At 49.2% G+C, this 19,789-nt stretch overlaps 1 protein-coding gene across 2 annotated transcripts; it reads right to left on the bottom strand.

The window, feature by feature from the left end:
* Nucleotides 1-417: 417 nt before the first annotated feature.
* Nucleotides 418-17,716, bottom strand: NANS (N-acetylneuraminate synthase). Of its 2 annotated transcripts, none has more exons than XM_084784582.1 (6): nt 17,510-17,716; nt 13,897-14,112; nt 5,484-5,583; nt 4,458-4,612; nt 2,275-2,545; nt 418-688 (listed from the first exon to the last, which is right to left on the bottom strand). In XM_084784582.1, exons 1-6 carry the CDS (start codon nt 17,639-17,641, stop codon nt 555-557), a joined length of 1,008 nt encoding a protein of 335 aa, XP_084640708.1. In that variant the 5' UTR covers nt 17,642-17,716; the 3' UTR covers nt 418-554. The 2 variants fall into 2 exon arrangements, with proteins under 2 accessions (XP_084640708.1, XP_084640707.1); XM_084784581.1 differs by having other exon boundaries at nt 418-658; nt 2,279-2,545; nt 17,510-17,715.
* Between the last annotated feature and the right edge of the window lie 2,073 nt (nt 17,717-19,789).

Here is a 19,789-nt window from a genome sequence, read left to right as displayed (position 1 = left end):
CTGAGGACTTGCCAAAGGGAGGACCAACTGCTCTCTCCCCACCTTTGCTCACAGAAACATTAGTGCTTAGCTCTGCCCACAGGGCCTCAGGCCGGGCCTAGTGCAAAGTGACCGCAGCTCAGTGTTCTGGGCAGAAGGGGTGTGTTGAGCACCAGACTTCACGCCCAACTCCTGTAACTCTCAGGCCAGTGTCCCGCACAACTCTCCCCACTCCATTTGCAAGGCAGTTACATTCTTTTACTGCCAACTTCTCAGTACATGTGCACCTGTAATTTAAAGGGACAGTAGGTAGTATCCCCTGGAATAAAACATGACAATGTTCTTCATGTAATACCTGGTGTCTGGCCCTCTGCCTACCCCAGACAACTGCAGGTGAGGAGTCTGGCCCACCCAACACACTGCACAGGAGTAGCAGGATGGCTGAGAAGCCAGGGGGTAGCACTTTATTTTAAGACTTGATTTTCTTGCTGTGATTTTCCACGGATTCTTCCATGATTGTGTCGTCTTCTTCAATAGTCACCAGCACCTTTTTGCCCACTAGGTTGAAGATGTCTTCAGGAGGATAGCCTTTGGGCTCTCCCACCTTCACCGTGAGCATGTCCAGGGTCAGGACGGTGCCTTCTGGGATTTTCACTTTGGCCACCACAGACTTCCCCAGCTGTAGACAAAGGAAGATCAGTGTGAGACCCTAGAGCTCCTGCACACGTGACGTCCTTGTAATGGGGCCTCGCGGCAGGGCCTTTACTCTCACTATGGTACACAGAGCAGTACCTCACAGGAGAGTGGACACAGCCAGGGTCAGGTGACACCACACACTAAGAGGAGAGGCACAAGGGGAAGAGCTCAGGTTGCGCAGACCCAGGCTCAGTGGCCATTGGCCTGGGATGCTGTTTTGGTTTCCCTGTTAAAAGGTGCTGGCACCTTGTCAGACTTGACAGAATATTAACAGAATGTGACAGAATGCTCCCAACACATGACAACTGTGATTATTCTTGTCACTGTGTAGTCAACATCTTACAGGAAACGTAGGTCAAAAGAAGGCTAGCAGCTTGGTCAAGCTGCCAGTGACCAGGATGAGAACGGAGGAGACCCGAGCCCTGGCCCAGGGCGTGTACAACCCTGCTGCCACTTCGTCCTATACAACAGGGTTAGGGAGGGCTCATGAGCAAGGAGGGTGACAGATATTTAAGTGTCAAGGGGTACCCAGGAAGAGGACAGACAGGAGAGGCAGGCGTGGAGACCAAGGGCTGTCTGAAGCTCACAACCAATGTCTCTACCTCCCCATAAGTCCTGTGAAGCAGCATTTGCTGTCCTCAGCAGCTTATACATAAGAAAGTCTCAGTGAGCTAGGTGCGGTGGCGCATGCCTGTCACTCCAGCACTTGGGGAAGCAGAGGCAGGCAGATCTCTGTGAGTTCGAGACCAGTCTAGTCTACAAAGCAAGTCCAGGACAGCAAAGGCTGCAAAGAAACCCTGTCTTGAAAGACCAAAACCAAATCAAAACAAACCAAACCAAAAAAGGGAGTCTCTAAGTTGTAATTCTGCTTGGAACTTAGCACAGGAAAAAGCTTGTGGCCCTTGCTGTGTTTTACCCTCTGTGTTGAGCACCACACTTCACGCACAACTCCCGTAACTCCCAGGCCAGTGTCCCCACTCCATTTGCAAGGCAGTTATATTCTCTTACTAACAACTTCCCAGTACATGTGCATCCATAATTAGGGGGCAGCAGGTAGTCTCCCTTGAAATAAAGCATGACAGTGTCCTTCATGTAATACCTAGTAACAGGTCTTCCGCCTATGCCACACAACTACACAAGGTGAGGAACTTGCACCCAGCATTCCTGCAACTCCAAGCTCTAAACTCAAAAGGCCAGAAAGGTTCAGGCACCAGCTTCGGTCTCACCACCCTGTCCTCCTCCTCACTGCCCAGCAGCCCTGCCCACCCACCCAGAGCCTCCTTGCACCTCCCAATGCCTCAGTACGCCTTCTCCAGGTGACCCGGGCTTCACCATCTCAAGACTTCATGCTGAAGCTCCCAGGGTCCAGAGTGCTGGGACCACAGGCTTCAGAGACTTAGTAGAAACGCTAATGTGACCAGAGGTGGCCAAAAAGCCCCTTATGTAACCCATCTCCCTGTGCTTCCCACAGCCTCTGATGCTTAGAAGGATGGGTATGGCATTCCTTCACCAGCTCCTCTGTCAGGCTCAGAGAGGCCATACTGAGCCCAGCTCCTAGCTAGTGTGCTGCACCTGCCTCAGGGCAGCGTCAGGCAGCACCCACCTTCTCATTGCAGGCCATCTCACAGGGCAGCAGCTGCTTGGTTGGGGAGCCCAATGCCCGCTCCACCAGGCGCACAGACCGCACCAGCTCTGCCAGTTCTCCAGGCTCCAGCGAGGCTAAGTGGTCGCTCCCCTTCCAGGTCTTGTCCAAAGTGATGTGCCGTTCCAACACCTTGGCCCCCAGAGCCACTGCAGCGACAGATATGGCAATGCCTGTCTCATGCCCAGAGTACCCTATGGGGATGTCGGGGAAGAGCTTCTGGTATTCCTGTAAGAGAGAAGAGGGGAGTGGCTACCTTCCTGGGCCTTCACACATGTTCTCCTTGTCAGGGAGATCTGAACAGGGCCCCATTTCAGCCACTCAGGAGTAGAGCAGCCACAGGGGAAATAGTAAGGCACTCTGAGCCTCTCCTTTGTGGAAAGAATAAAAGTACACATAGAGGGTTGCTGGGAACTCAGGGAGGGTACCCACTGTACTGGCTGGTTTTATGTCAACTTGACACAGGCTAGAGTCATCAAAAGAGAAAGGAGTCTTGATTGAGAAAAAAACACCTCCATAAGATCTGCTGTAAGGCATTTTCTTTGTTAGTGATTGATGGGGGAGGGCCCAGCCCACTGTGGGTGGTACCATCCCTGGGCTGGTGGTCCTAGGCTCTATAAGAAAGCAGGCTGAGCAAGCCATGAGGAGCAGGCCAGCAAGCAGCACCCTCCATGGCCTCTGCATCAGCTCCTGCCTCCAGGTTCCTGTTCGGTGTGAGTTCCTGCCCTCCCTGCTTTTCATGATAAACTGTTACACGGAACCACCAATGAATAAACCCTTTTCTCCCCAAGTTACTTGGTCATGGTGTTTTGTCCCAGGAATAGAAACCCTACGACACCCACCATACTGTGAAAGTTATTGTCATTGAGCATGCCTTCTGTGGGCCAGCAAGATGACTCAGAGGGTGAAGGCAGGTGCCTGCCACCAAGCCTGACAGCATGAGTTTAATCCCCGGAAGCCACATGGTGAAAGGAGAGAACCAGTTCCCACCAGTTGTCTTCTGACCACCAGATGCCTGCCATGGCGCACGTCCACACACATGCATAAATTCAAAACATTTTCACAAACACCTTTTGTAAATGTTTAACCCCATGAAGACCAAGAAGAGCAACATAACTGAAATGGGATGCCTGAGCTCACCCCCAAAGCACTTGTCACATGTAATGAGCTTACACTGTTGAAACCAAGTGTGCTATACCCCAAAATATCAACTATACACACTGCCCAGTCCTGAAGCACTCTGTTGGTGAGAATGCTAAATAATTAATACGTGACCTCTTCTAATTCACCTAATGCACCAAAGCCCTTCTCAGATGAGTGTCAGCCATGGTGGCCAGCAAGCTGGCGCCCTGCAGGAAGATGCAGGTAGAATTTAGTAGCAGGTTAGGCATGGTGGGTGGCAGAGACCTGGATCCAGCCTACAGCTCTGTGGCCAAAGTGCAGGCTGCTGGGCAGCGAGTGCTAACTGCTGTGACTGGGTGGGCTGGCAACGCCATTGTCTCCGCAGAGCCATGTCCAGCGGGAGGGTGAGATAGTACGTCCGCTGAAGGTGGAAAACCAGGGGGAGGGCCTGGAGTCACAGAGCCTGACTTGTTACCTATACTCATCTCTGTGGAGGCCTTTAATCCCAGTACTTGGGCGGCAGAGGAAGAGTTTGAGGCCAGCCTGGTCTACATACTGTGTTACAGGACAGCCAGAGCTAGAGTGAGACCTTGCCTCAAAAAAAGACAAAAAACAAAAAACAACAACAACAAAGAAAACAACTTTAAAAAACTAAAATATATATAAACACAAATCATGAGGTATACATGCACACACACACACAATGGAAGAAACTGATATTGGTATTAGAAATTTTAATTTACAGTCCCCTCTTTGGAATGCATATACTTCCTTGGCTGCCTGGGTCTAATTTGATTCTGTCATACTAAAACAGAGCCTGTAAATTACAGCTTGTGCCACAGTTGATTAAAAGGTTGGTTATAGGAAAGGCTAGGGATACAGCTCAGCGGTGGAACCCTAGGCGGGCACGCCATGGCCCCAGGGTTCAATCTCCAGCACTGCAAATGAGCAAACAACAAAGTCTCCACAGTCTCAAAGGAACTGGGTCAATGAGACACCTCCCCCGCTTAGTGCTCACCGAGATGACACGCAGGTTGGCATCCTCAGGCTGCAGTGGGTACGCGCTGGTGCACTGGAGGAAGCAGAAGTTGGGGTTCAGGGGCTTCACGATCTGATAGACTTGCTTCATGGTGTCCATTGACTGCATCCCGCTGGAGATCACCATAGGACGACCTGGAGAAGCCGGCACCTTCTTCACAGGGGCTCAGACTCTCCCCCACCCACATGTCAGACACCGTGCAGCAACTGTCCTCAGCACCACGCTTCAGCAAAAGGAAGCACACCGGGGACCTCGCGATCCTGAGCGGAAGGCAGGCATCTCTACAGATCAAGAGGCTGCACAGTACAGAACAGGCTCCATCTCTTTCTACAAGTCCCAAATGCGAAACACTCCAAATTCTGGAACCCTCCTGGTCTTAAATACTCAGGACAAGGAATAGACAACCTGCAGTGTATTCCTGGGCAAGAGCACAGCGGAGAGAGGCCGAGAGCTACCAGCTCTAGCAGCTGGCCTGCACAGAGCCCCGTCCTTATGGCTTCTGATGCCTTGCCTAGGAAACAAACACAGGCCATCCCGGTCATATGACCCGCTTCCATCCAAGGTTTGTACTGAGGGAGTGTGAGATCATTCACATGGGGAGTCAATTAAGCAAGTGTCGTGTGGAGATAGTAGGGAGGAGATTCCTACAGGGACCCGGGACGTGGCTCAGTGGTGGAGTACTCACAGCGGGCGCATGGGACCCTGGGTTCAGTGCCTAGCAATGCCCCAAAACAAAAGTTTTGTCTCCAAAGCTGGTGTGGTACCACACACTTTTAATCTCAGCACTCAGGCAGGAGCAATCAGGCAGATCTCTTAAAGAGTTTGCGGCAAACCTGGGCTACATAGCAAGTTCCAGGGTATATATATATAGAGAGACCTCCTTCTCAAAAACAAAAACAAAAACAAAAAACCAGTTTAGTCTCCATGAGTGCTATCACAGGGATCGGCCACCAGGTGGCAGGAACACAAAGCTTGGAGTCTAGTTTTAGGGGAAAAGACACTTACCTTTCTTGGCTGTCTTTTCCAGATAGGGAAAATTGTTAGTGTCTCCAGATCCAACTTTGAAAAAGGGAACATTCAGTTCATGCAGAAACTCAACTGCCATCTACAAAAATAATCAGAGGAAGCACCTGACACCTCTGTTGAGAAAAAACAGTGTCCTTGTGGACAATAGAGGAACCCAGTGCAGGAGCCCACAGACCAGGTCATCCCGTGGCCACCCACCCATCTGTCGGGTGCACACCCAGGGCTTGGTCCTGGCCATCAATAGCTACAAGGATCTGTTAGGGGGGCATAGGGGACAGGGGACAAACCACTGCCGCTGGTCAGATTATTCCTTCCCCAGGGACTTGTGAACAAATGCAGAAGGGCTGTGACCTCAGCTTGACCCAGGCAGAGAGAAAGTGATTAGCCCTCAAAGGTCAAAGGCCAGAAAGAAGACATTGGAGCTTTGCCCGGAGGAGCAAATGGAGCAATATGTCTCCCGGTCTGACCTACTGATCAGCAGCTGGCCAGCCACAAATCAGCATCAACCCTGTCATGTGGGGTTCGGCCGGAAGACTCGGGAAGCTGTGAGGTGTCAGCAAATGGTTCCAGGACAATCTTAGGACTAGAGGAGACGAACACATACTTCCCAGCACGTGGGAGGCCCTGGTTTTGGTCCCTAGCACCACACACACCACACAAAACCACACCAAAGGAAAACGTCACCTTCTGTTACATAAAAAGAACTAATAAGGTTGGATCCATGGGCTTGAGAGCAGCCTGGGCTACATAGCAAGTGCCAGGGCAGCCGGGAAGACACAGTCAGAACTTGTCTCAAGAAAGAAAAGAAGGGCTGGAGAACAGTTCGGGGGCTAAGTAAGAACACTGGCTGCTCTTCCGGGGGCTTGGGTTTGACTCCCAACATCAACATGGAGGCTCACAGCTATCTGTAACTCAAGTTCTAGGAGACCATACGAATGGTACACACACACACATGTGAAGGCTAAACACCCATGTCCATAAATAAAAATAAATTATGTTAAAAAACAAACAAACAAAAAACGGCCTGGTGGTAGTGGCACATGCCTTTAATCCCAGCACTTGGGGGGCAGAGGCAGGCGGATCGCTCTGAGTTCGAGGCCAGCCTGTTCTACAAGGCAAATCCAGGACAGACAAAGCAACACAGAGAAACCTTGTCTCAAAAAACCAAAAAACCAAAACCAAACAACAACAGCAAAAAAAAAGAAACTTAAAAAAATAGAAGACATCTTTCCATTAGCCCACTGCAGAGACTTCCATCCACCTTCTGAGCAGGAGCCTCTCTGAACACCAGGGCTGCGGCCAGTTGACACAGCTTGTCCTAAATAGCACAGGGTGGGGGTGCTTAGCGGGGTCTGGGGCTGTTACCCAGGGGGCAGAGCTTGCCTAGCACGTGCAAAGCCCTGGGTTCAGTCCCCCAAAACAATTAGTACCCTCCCCCACCCCTCGGAAAAAAAGAGTGGCCAGTCAGCCAGCGCATGAGCCTGTAATGTGTGTGCCCGAGGCACTGCCCACCCGTAGTGTCCAACCACCTGGTGTGGTTCTGGCTGCTCTTTCCCCTGGGTGGATTTTTCTGTTCTTTTCTTTTCTCATGCACATTTTCTCTCTTCTTCCCTGCATGTGTCGCACTGCTAAACAGCCCTACGATGGACTACAGGGGAAAAAGAGAGGCTTTTAAAAAATTATTTATTCGTGTATTTATTTATTTATTTTGGTTTTTCAAGACAGGGCTTCTCTGTGTGTAGTCTTGGCTGTCCTGAACTCCCTGAATGCTGAAAGTACGTGTGTGCCCAGCTGGAAAGAATCCTTTTTAAACATAATTCACTTCTTAACAGTCTTAATTTCTCAGCTCTCTGGCCACATGTGGCAGAGGGGGAGGGTATGAACTGTAAGGAGGGAGGCTGTACAGCAAGTTTGCTTCTCGACCGTGTTCAAGTGGTGCGGCACCACTCCTCTGAGACAAATGGCACACAGACATATATGCAAGCAAAACATCTACACACAAAACAAAACCAACCAACCAGCGAAGCACAGAGGCACTCACCTGAAATCACAGCACTTTGGGAGGCAGAGGCAGGTAGATCTCTGTGAGTTCAAGGCCAGCCTGGCCTACAGAATGAGTTCTAAGACGGCCAAGGCTACACAGAGAAACCCTGTCTTGAAAAACAAAAAAACAAAACAAAATATCCATACAAATAATTTAAAATAAAGTATTTTAAAAATTGAAAAATAAAAGCTATCTTTAACCCACTGCGACCTCTATCCACCTTCCAAGTAGGTATGGAACCTTTAGCAGGCAAAGTTTGGGCTCAAGAGAGGAACCGAACAATTGGAGCCAAGGACACCCAGTGCAGAAAAGAAATATTTCAAAAATTTACCTACAAGGATTGCAAAATTTGCATGGAATTCTATCATCTTCAAGGGTTTTTTTGTTTGTTGTTTGTTTTTTGGTTTTTTGAGATAGGGTCTCTCTGTGTAGCCTTGGCTATCCTGGACTTGCTTTGTAGACCAGGCTGGCCTCGAACTCACAGCCATCTGCCTGTCTCTGCCTCCCGAGTGCTGGGATTAAAAGTGTGCGCTACCTCGCCCGGCCAAGTTTATTTTTTTTATATTTTTAAAAATATATTTCATTACTTTATTCATATTACATCTCAATTGTTATCCCATCCCTTGTATCCTCCCATTCTTCCCTCCCTCCCATTTTCCCCTTACTCCCTTCCCCCATGACTGTGACTGAGGGGGACCTCCTCCCTCTATATATGCTCATAGGGTATCAAGTCTCTTCTTGGTAGCCTGCTATCCTTCCTCTGAGTGCTGCCAGGTCTTCCCATCCAGGGGACGTGGTCAAATATGGAACACTAGAGTTCGTGTGAAAGTCAGTCCCCACTCTCCACTCAACTGTGGAGAATGTCCTGTCCTTTGGCTAGATCTGCGTAGGGGTTCGAAGTTTACTGCACGTATTGTCCTTGGCTGGTGCCATAGTTTGAGCAGGACCCGTGGACTCAGATCTGCCCGTCATAATGTTCTTCTTGTCGGTTTCTAGGACCCTCTGGATCCTTCTATTTCCCCATTCTCCCATGCTTCTCTCACCTAGAGTTTTGTTTTTTTTTAACTGCTACAAGAGCACACCTCATTTGACAACCACCTGGGGAACCATTGCCATCTAGTGGCCACTTCAAAAACTGCCACTTTGGTTCATCACCTGCAAGGGCACAAACCTACCACCTGGAAGCTCCTAGCTTCAGGCCCTGTAGACCTCCAGGCTGGCACCTGCTGGCTTCCTCTGACCTGCCCTGCTGCTGTTAGAGCCCTTCCCTGGAGCAAGCCACACAGCCCTACCACTTCCTCTTTCCAGTTTGCTCTCAAGTAATTCAATCAATAAATAGCTGTCCAGGCCTGACTGGGTTCCGTGCTGCTAGCTTAGGGAACTTTGACCAGCTATAGCTCCTTAGCAGGTCCCCGGAAATAAACCTGTCTGACCTTAAACCCTCTATCAAACCGATTTGACTTAGAGTTGCTTTTCTTTGTTTTTTGAGACAGGCTCTTATCATTCTAGGCTGGCCTGGAACTTGCTATGTACGCTGGCCTCCAACTTTTGATTCTCCTGCCTCTATCCTCCAAGGACTGAGATTACAGGTTAGCACCACCATGTCTGGCTAACTGACTCAGAACTCTTTCAACTTTAGTAGCAGCAGACAGTGGGCACGATTGCACACGCCTTTGATGCCAGCACCCTGAAGGCAGAGGCAGGTGGATCTCTGTGAGTTTGAGGCCAGCCTGGTCACAGGGAATTCCAGGACAGCTGGGGCGCTACAGAGACCCCATACATAAGTAAAATAAGAAGAGACACTATGTGCTCTCAGAACCTTTCTTCTGCGTCTCTATTAAGAGAAACTATGGGTCTAAGAAGGAGCGAGAGAAAAAGGAAGGCCGGGGCCTCTTCTTGTTGAAACAATGCCACCATACATAGCCCAGGCTAGCCTCAAAACTGCCTTCCTCCGCTCCCCACTTTGAGTGCTGAGATTACAGGTGTGGTCAGCTAGCCGCACTAGGGAACTGGGCTTTCCTAAAGCCCCTGTGGCTGGGGATCATGCAGGAGAGGAAAAAGAAGCTGTGGTAATGAGCTGGGAAAGGAGAGGTGAGTGACCACAGGGGAGCTGTGAGAAAAACTTCCTGAAAAAAAGAGTTGTGTCTGGCTGTCAACAGCAACAACAAAACCCTGGAAGGACCTGGTGTCTACAGAGACTGACCGACATATTGGAATTTTCTTTTTTTCAAAACAAGGTTTCTCTTGTAGTCCTGGCTATCCTGGACTTGCTTTGCAGACCAGGCTGGCATCAAACTCACAGAGATCTGCCTGCCTCTGCCTCCCCGAGTGCTGGGATTACAGGTGTGTGCCACCGTGTCCAGCCCGATTAGAATTTCAGCACTACAGAGAGACTGGAATTTGGCAGGTTCAGAGGCTAACTTTTAGCCTTCTGCAACAGCCATGTCTCACCCCTCTCTGGATCTGAACTAACACCTCGTGATCATAAAAGCCACTTAGAAACTTAGCAGAACACTAGCTTCTGCCAACCCAGAGCTAACCGTTGTCAGACAGCATCCTGGGTTTACAGAACAGCTCCTCCACCTCACTGTATCTGCCTCTCTATTGTACCCGCCTATCTAGATAGACTATAGATAGATAGATAGATAGATAGATAGATAGATAGATAGATAAACAGACAGACAGATAGATTTTTAAAGATTTGTTTATTATGCATAAAATGGTCTGCCTGCATGTATGCCTGCCCCGCCAGAAGAGGGCAGCAGATCTCATTACAGATGGTTGTGAGCCACCATGTGGTTCCTGGGAATTCAACTCAGGACCTCTAGGAAGAGCAGACAGTGCTCTTAACCTCTGAGCCATCTCTCCAGCCCCCACCAATATATTTTAAAGTTACTTTGATTTATGACTTTCTTTGTTCTGTAAAGCTGTAAAAACCTTGTAAAACTACTTCCACACTGGAGTGTGGAATTTGGGGTAACCTAAATCTGTGTTCCCAGGCCCTTGTCACTCAAAATAACTCCAGAAAAAACTCTCTTATTCTCTTTAAGATGAGAGCTGCAGTTTTACATCAACAGAGCAAAGAATTAAAAAGGACTGGCCAGCCCTGTAATAGAAGTTTTGTTTTCTTTGAAAATTTAGTTATGTTATATAAATGTGTTTTTGTTTTAATATCAAGTGTGGGATCTTAGTTTGAGCTTTAGTTTGTCCACATTTTATAACTGTCAGCAGAGTGGTGGCGGCACACGCCTTTAATCCCAGTACTTGGGAGGCAGAGGCAGGTGGTGGATCACTGTGAGTTCAAGGCCAGCCTGGTCTACAAAGCTAGACCTGGACAGCCAAGGTTACACAGAGAAACCCTGTCTCGAAAAAACAAAACAAAACAAAACAAAACAAACAGTTTATGACTGTCTCGTGCGGGCATGTCTTTGCCTGCCTTGGACGGCATGGAGAGCGACATGGCCTAGGACTCTGAGGAAGATAATCAGGAGAGCTCTGAGTGAGGTGGTGGCATAAGGCGGGCAGCAGTTTGGAGAGACCAGAGACTGCTGTGCTGGACAGAGAGAAACGTTTCAATGCCGCGATTCAGAGGAGACTGCTTGCTGCATTTGCTGTTGACGGAGATTGGTATTGCTCCCAAAAGAGCTCCATTAAAGCCAGGTATGGTGGCACAAAACTTTAATACCAGCACTCGGGAGGCAGAGGCAGATGGATCTCTGAGTTCAAGGCAACCCTGGTCTACAAAGTGAATCTAGGATAGCCAGGGCTGTTAGGCGGAGAAACACTGTTTTGAAAAAAACTTAAAAAAAAAACAAAAACAAAAACAACTACCCAACTGACCCAAAGAGCCAGGAGAAGTAAAGGGGTCTGCACACCCTCTCCCCACTAACCTTTCTCATACCCAGAGTTAAGAGGTTGGTGGAAGGGAGGTAGAGACTTCAATACCCCAAGTAAAGCAGAGTTTAGGGAGCTGGAGAGATGGCTCAGAGGTTAAGAGCACTGACTGCTCTTCCAAAGGTACTGAGTTCAATTCCTAGCAACCACATGGTGGCTCACAACCATCTCTAATGAGATCTGGTGCCCTCTTCTGGTGTGCAGGTGCACATGCAAGCAGAACAATATACATAATAAGTAAATAAATCTTTAAAAAAAAAACAAACAACAACAAAAAACAGAGTTTAAAAACAAGCTTCAACAGAGCCCTGTTAGAGGCACCAGGCGGCAGGCAGTCAGGGGAAGGGGGACAGGGAAGGGAAGAGCAGAGGGAGGCAGTTCAGTGGTGACATCACTGAGCAGGTGTCCTTCAGGGGCCCCAGATGGCTTCTGCTTGCTGCCTAAACACAGAGCTTTCTTTGGGTAAAGTCCACCTCCTCTGTGCACCATCCTGACAGGTGTCCAGGGAACTTTTTCAGCCTGCATAAAATCGCCACACCTTACCCTTTCCTGAGCACACAGAGGCACCCAGAAGAGCATGCACAGCAGAGAAAGGAGGGACGCGGTAAATGCTGGCTGTCATAAGGAAGTGAGGGGAAGCCACCTGCTTCAGAAACAGAGGGGGGTAGGGGGACACAGAAGGACAGACAACCCAACCAAGCCAGCTCTAAGGAGGCCAGGCAAGAAATGTTGGCTTGGCAAAGCAAGCTTAATTTACTCTCCGCCCCCCCTCCACCCTTTTCTTTTTGGTTTTTTGAGACAGGGTTTCTCTGTGCAGCCCTGGCTGTCCTGGACTCGCTTTGTAGACCACGCTGGCCTCAAACTCACAGCAATCCACCTGCCTCTGCCTCCCGAGTGCTGACGTTAAAGACGTGTGCCACAACACCTGGCTCATTTTATTCTTTTGTAAAAGGTTTTACAGACCCTGTAAAAGGTTAGCCAGACCCAGGCTAGCCAGGAGACCAGCAGAAGACAGAGGAGCCTCCTTCCCAAACTGGCAGCAGGGGAACCGAGCGGGTTCTCAGTTGAGAAAAGCAGTCCTGCTTGCGGCTCAGAACTGTGTTGTCCAGGCCGGCCATGCCAGCTGTCCTCCAGACTCCACCTACCCCCCAGGGGCTGGGACTATTAGTCTTTTTACTTTTCGGGTTGCTTTTCATCCCCCTCCACCCCTGCCATGATGGAAGGAGAAAAGCAACTCCTCCAAGTTCTGGGGATGACCTTGACACGTGGCAAGTGCCTTTCCTCACTCAGTGCCTTCTCACTCTAATGTTGAACTGAGAAAAATCTGATCTCCCTGAAGCCTGAAAACACCACGCCTGCCAGAAGCCTGGGCTCCATACCTCTCCTCATCTTTGTTGTTGTTGTTGTTGTTTGGTTTTGTCTTTCAAGACACGGTTTCTCTGTGTAGCCCTGGCTGTCCTAGAACTCACTCTGTACACCAGGCTGACCTCAAACTCACAGAGATCGGCCTGTCTGTCTTCCAAGTGCTGGATTAAAGGCATGTGCCGTCAGTACCGGGCTAATTTTTTTTAAATTTTGTGTATGTATTTATTTAAGGCAGAGTGGCATGAGGGCCGTGGCACACATGAGGATACGTGAACATCTAAGGACAACTTGTGGGAGCTTGTTTTCTCTGTCCACCATGAAGGACACGGGGCAACTGGAAGTACTACTAAGCACCTCACAGGCCCTATTTAGTTATCTTTGAAATGGAATCTCACTTCTTGTAGCTCTGAGTGGTCTGAGACTCACCATACAGCCTAGGCTGGTTTTGAACTCACAACAATCCTCCTGCCTAAACTAGCCAGGGCTGGAATGACAGGCACCAGGACCAATGCTTACAAGTACACATATATTTTGAAGTCTGGAAGACTAACACAAAGGCAGAGGTATCTTTTATGTATTAGGTGTGGTAGGGCATACCTTTAATCCCAGCACTAAGGAGAGGGAGGCAGGGGCAGGAAACTCTCGGTGAATTGCAGGTCAGCCTGACCTACATAAAGGGCTCTGCTAGGCTTACATAGTAAGGCATAGTGAGACCAACAGAGAGATTCTGTGTGTGTGTGTGCACGCGCGCGCACACACACAAGCAAGCCTTTCAACAATCTGACTAAAGCAATGAGCAATTAACCCAAGGGCAGTAAAAGCACATCCCTAAAGTCCACCCTAACACCCATTTCCAGAGAGCAACTCTAAGGAAGCAACTAAGGACGCACAGCAAAGATGCTCATCTTGGCTTCTGTACTGTTCTGAGAGAGTCTCATGCATCTCAGGCTGGCCTCAAACTTACCCTGGAGCCGAGGCTGGTCTGAACTACGCTACCTCCCAGGCCCTAGAGTTGTAAGTGGGTGCCACCAAGCCTGCTTCGGCATCCCATGGGTCCGCTAGCAGCTGTTGAGCAGGCTGGGCGCTCACCTCATCCATGCCAGAGGCAGTGAAGAAGATGCCAATCTCCTGCGCATAGCTCTGCAGCTCCTTGTACTGGGAGTGGCTGAATTCCAGGTGCCTTTTGTGCTCCCCGTATGTCTTCCCCCAGGAATGCTTCGAAGTATACGGTCTCTCCAGGGCCTTCCGGTTAAACTTGAACTCCAACTCACTCTTCTGAAACTTAGCACAGTCAGCCCCGCACTCCTGTAACACGCAGTAGGACATTTTCAGTGACCTGGAGCAGGAATCTTGGGAGAACGTGATGTCGTTACATTCAGACAAAAGGGGCTGTGGCTGCAGAGGTGCTCAGTGAGTGAAGTGAGCTCACGAGGGCTTATGTTCTGTCCCTAGCACCCATGAAAAAGATGGTGCCATGTGCCTATAGCGCCATCCCCAGGGCTGGCTGACCAGCCAGTCTAGCCAAATTCATGAGCAATATGCTCAGGGAGAAACTTTGTCTCAAATGATAAAGTGGAGGACTGATAATATGGACCGTCAAATAAAGATGCTTGCCACCAAGCCCCACAAACTGAGTTTGATCCTGGGACCCACACAGGGGGAGGAGAAAACTCCCGGAAGTTCAGACCTCCAAAGGTGCACTGAGACATGTGTGCACATACACATAATTTAAACAAATAAATCATAGGGGGAAAATATTTAAACCAAGCTTTAATGCCAGCACTCGAGAGATAGAGTCAGGTGGCTCTCTGCTGAGTTCAAGGCCAGCCTGGTCTACATAGCAAGTTCCAAGCCATCCAGGACTACAACATAGTCTTGTCCTATCTTAAAAAGAAAGACAAAAATTTTTAAATCCTTTGAAAAATGTACTTCACTGGGCTGGTGAGATGTCTCAGCAGGTAAATGCTCAGGCCATCCAGTGTGATGACCTGGGTTCAGGCCCTGAGACCCACATCTGTATGCATGCACTCTAAGTATAACAGGCTCATCACGTGAGCAAGTGAGCTAGCATGCTGCAAATTCTAGGTAACAGAACTTATAGCTGTGGCTCCTGCCACAAACGGCAGCAAAGCCAAAGTGTAGGGGTTGTAAGAAATTCTCCCTCTTGGGCTGGAGAGATGGCTCAGTGGTTAAGAGCACTGGTTGCTCTTCCAGAGGTCCTGAGTTCAATTCCCAGCAACCACATGGTGGCTCACAACCATCTATAATAGGATCTGATGCCCTCATCTGTAATGCAGATGTACAGGAAGACAGAACATAAATAAATAAATCTTTTTTTAAAAAAAAAGTCTCCCTCTTTAAATCTTAAAACATCACCAAAAGAGAGTGAAGTGAGAAAAATCTGAGGCCTAGAAAAGTCACCTGCTCAGAACCATTCATCTAGCAAACGTCCTGACTGGAGGCCAGGCCCCTTGCATGACAGCATAGCCCCAGCCCTGTCACTGTGTCCACCAACCCCAATGCCCTCCAGAGCTAAAGAGAAACTCTGAGAGAAAACCTATAACTCTGTTTGCACAGTTTTATATCGCTACATATTTTTACAGCCTGCATAGCTAGGCTGTATAGCTCTCACCTCACCATACAAAGAGGTCACGCCTTTGAAAAACAGACTGTAAAAAAAAAAAAAAACCAGACTGTTCCTTAAAATGAAAAGCAGGGATCTCCCTCTTTACAACACAAAGCCTAGAGATCTATGTCTAAAGCAAAGATTAAAAACCACACATTTCTGAAACAATGTCTCATTATGTAGCCCTGATGGGCCTGGAACTTGCAAGGTACATCAGGCCGGCCTTGAACTCACAGAGATCTGACTCCCTCTACTTCCAAATGCTGGGACCAAAGACACGCTCCACAGCAACCAGCCTTTTCAGTCTCTACAATGAAGCTGACAACAGGCTGTTGTAGGAATTAAAGACACTTAATTGCGCTTAGCTCAGCATCTCAGAGCGAGATCTAAATCCTGCTAGCAGTTATGACTTTAAAGTCCCTTTGTGCTTTGGTGGCACTGCATTCACAAGACCAGTTAGTTAGCCCTGAGGAAGGGTAAGAAAAAACTTATCAGGTGATATGAAGTTAGGTGATCAGCTAACAGTGGCGGGAGCTACCTTTTTTTTTTTTTTTTTAAACTTTCTGAGAAGGGTTTCTCTGTGTAGCCCTGGCAATCATGGAATGAACTCTGTGGACCAGGCTGGCCTGGAACTCAGAGATTATGTCTCTGCCTCCTGAGTGCTGAGATTAAAGGCCTGCATCACTGCTGCCATCATTGTGTGTGTGTGTGTGTGTGCGTGGGGGGGGGCTGTTTTGCTTGCATGAATGTCTGTGCACTCAGTGTGTGTGTGTGTGTGTGTGTGTGTGTGTGTGTGTGTGTGTGTCTGGGTGTGAGCAGAGATGAGAAGAGGGTGTCAGATCCTCCAGAACTGGGGTTAGAGATAGCTGTGAGTGCCATGTGGGTGTTGAAAACTGAACCCAGGTCCTGTGGAAGAGAAGCCAGTGTTCTTAACCACTGAGGCAATTTTTCAGCTCCAGGGACTGCTTGCTGAGTGTAACGGCCCATGTCTGTAATCCCAGCACTTGGGAGACTGAGGCAGGGGCATTGCCACAAGTTTGAGCCTAGTCTGGTCTACATAGTCTTCCAAGCCAATCCACATTATAGATTGAGGCCGTCTCCAAAACAAAAAACAAAAACAAAAACAAAAACAACAACCACAACAAAACTCAATCAATTGAAAAGACGATAAACCAAGAAATCACAGGGCAGACTTTATTAAAGCTGGGCACAGGGTCACAATGATAAACACTAGCGTCTCTTCAAAGGCAGAAAGGCTTAAAGAAAGTATGGCAAGCCTCAAGTGAAGATTTGCTCCTGTAATCCCAGCACTTGGAAGACAGAAACAGAGTGACTGAGGAAGAGCCTGGGCTATATGGTGAGTCCCAGGCTAGCCCTGGTTAGTGTGAGACCCTGTTTCAAAAGGACTAGAAACAGAACAGTGTGAGATCGAGGGCTGCGGGGTGCGGGTGGAGAAGTCATCCTTATATTCTGGACTTTTCAGAGTGGTTATTTTCTAAGAGAAAGAGGGGTAGAGGGAGAACGACTCATACGCATCTTAGCAGTGGTAGGGGTCACCTGAGGAGTTCTGGGCTGACTACTTTACACTCCTTTCCTCTGTTAAGGCTCATCACAACTCCAGGAAGCAGGTTTTCAAATCAGACAGCTTAGGCGTAGAGGTTCCCTAACAGGATCTGCACTCCTCACCGTGTAATAATCCAAACACTGGGAGTGACAGGAGAAGAAAAGCTACAGCAACTTCCGAGGACTGTGGACAAATGTCACGGGAGGATCTCCAAGGTGACATATGACAAGCAGGAAGGGGCTGGGTGCCGAAGATCCTGGTTAGGTAGGGAGCCACGAAAGCTGACAGGCAGGGGTAGAAAGCTGATCTAACCGGAAAGGGAAAGAAAGAGGGCTGGTCAGCAGGGAGGGCGAGCCGCGGAGCCAAGGCAAGTGAGACTCCAAGCACCAGAAGGCTCTCGTGGCCCCGCACTCTCGATCTCCTCCGTGAACTCTCCCGGGCCTCTCCGTTAACCCGCCTCCCGGGCTTCTCTCAAACTCCTCCGTTAACCCTCCGCCGGCCCCGCCCCTCACCTTGGCAGTGCGGATCATGCGCTTGGCCACGTCCAGGTCTCCCTGGTGGTTCTGGCCGATCTCGGCGATGATGAAGCACGGGTGCTGCCCACCCACCCAGCGCCCGGGACACAGCTCCAGCTCCAGCGGCATGGTGCTTGCTCCGCCGGCTCGCTGCTCCAGGCGTTTCCGCACCCGCCGCGCAGGCCCGCAGGTCCCGGCCCCGCCACGTCAGCCGGCGGCCGCCGCACAGCCAATCCGTGGGCCCAGTCTCGCTCGGCAGCCAATCGGAGCCCTCCCTCGCGAAGAGCGGGGAGAAGAGCAAGCCACGCCCCTCCTGCGCCGCGGGGGCCGGTGGCTGGAGCAACGCGTTTGCCCACAGCCTGCAGGTACAGCGGGGACTACTTTACAACTGGACACTAAAGACTAGAAGAGAGTGCGCCCCACAGGGCAGACAAGAAGACCTGTCTTCGAATCCCATGGCTGCTGGTTCTGAGACAGAACAGAAAGACACGGAACATGAAAAGGAAGAGGCGCACTCACCCAGGAACCCAAGCGACCCTCTTGTCCGCAGGTTAGCAGGAATTTACGCAGTTAACACTGCCTCATTCTCCCTTTCCAGCTGTAGCCTGCAGTTTTCGAGAAATCTCAACAAGAAACCACGTTTAGAGGGAAAGGGTAAATACCAAACCCCTCATGCAACCCTAGTGGCTCCTGGTTTTACCTTATCAGATTACAACTCCATCCAAGGTGTCTCTGGATGCCTCATTTACCAAGAGAGAGCCAAGAGCGGAGATAGGGGAACGGTTCCCTGGTAACCTTTGAAGATATAACTTAAGAAGCACCAAAATGGTGCTCTTCAGTCTTCTCCAGCATTTTTCACATTCTTCCCTGAAGTAGAAACATCATATAGAATTAAAAAAAAAAAAAAACAGTGTATAGAAAACTTTGATCGCAATAATTGGTGTGGCTGGAGGGACGACTCAGAAGTTAAGAACACTGACTGCTCTTCCAAAGGTCTGGAGTTCAATTCCCAGCAACCACATGGTGGCTCACAACCATCTATAACGCGATCTGGTGCCCTCTTCTGGCAGATAATAATAAATAAATCTAAAAAAAAAAAAAAGAATTAGATTAATCGCCTGTTTGACTACACAGAACTGGAGAGTGGAGTAGGGCAAGGTTTGAACACATTGGAATAAACATGCACTTCAGACTGCCCACAAAACAGGAAGAAACACATCTGAACCTGGCTGGGAGAGAGGGAACTCTAGAAACCATCCCCAGGGAGAAAGAGACTGACGATGAGGAAAGCAGCGGGTAGGAGGTGGGGGGGGGAGGGGGTGAGCAGAGCAGAAGAAACAGAGAGCAAGCAACACCCACAGAGAACTAGTGTGTGCCCCAAAGAGTGCGAGTCACTGGGCGTGGTGGCGCACACCGTTGATGCCAGCATTCAGGGAAGCAGAGGCAGGCGGATCGATGTGAGTTCAAGGCCAGCCTGGTCTACAGAAAAAGTACCAGCACAGCCAGAGCTGTCTTGAAAAAATCAACATCAAGGGCTGGAGAGATTGCTCAGTGGTTGAGTACTGACTGCTCTTCCAGAGGACCTGAGTTCAATTCCCAGCAACCACATGGCAGAGCACAGCTGTCTTCTGTTCTGGAAGACCCAACATCCTCACACAGGTGTACATTCAGGCAAAATGCACATGAAATAAAAATGAATTATTAAGAAAAGAAAGAAAAGCCAACATCAATGGCCCATTGCTGGAGACAATGAAAGGGGATAGAAGCTGGGCTCGTGGCTGGACAGGACATACGTGTGCTGTGTTAGTTGGCAGAGCGACAGAGCTTGATCACAGAGAATAGGAAATATGACATTAAAGAAACCCGGTCACTTTTGGCTAAAGAAAACAATCTCAGCCAAGCATGGTGGCTCCTGCCCATAGTTGCAGCCCTGGCCGGAATTGCTGCCACACAGTGGGTTCCACATCAGCTAGGGCTGCAGAGAACGGGGATAGGTAATTCCATTCTTTATTGTTGTGGGTTTGTTTTTGTTTTGAGACATGGCCTCGGAGAGCCTAGGCTGTTTTCTGATCTGCAATATAGCTACAGACGGCCTGGAGCTTCTGATCTACCTGAGCGCTGAGTTTACTAGCACGTGCTGCTATGTCTAAATTAAGAATGAACAAAATATAAGAAAAAAAAAAATCAAGAGGAATGAAAATCATTGTAACTTTATGTAATCTGTGATTAAATAAAAAATTAATCTGGGGGTGGTAACATACACCTTTAATCTTAGAA

This window comes from Acomys minous (genome assembly GCF_964271855.1).
Source record: "Acomys minous genome assembly, chromosome: 1".
Taxonomy (NCBI): Eukaryota; Metazoa; Chordata; class Mammalia; order Rodentia; family Muridae; genus Acomys; species Acomys minous.
Note: the sequence above shows the minus strand (reverse complement) of the source record. Positions and strands in the feature narration are given on the sequence as shown.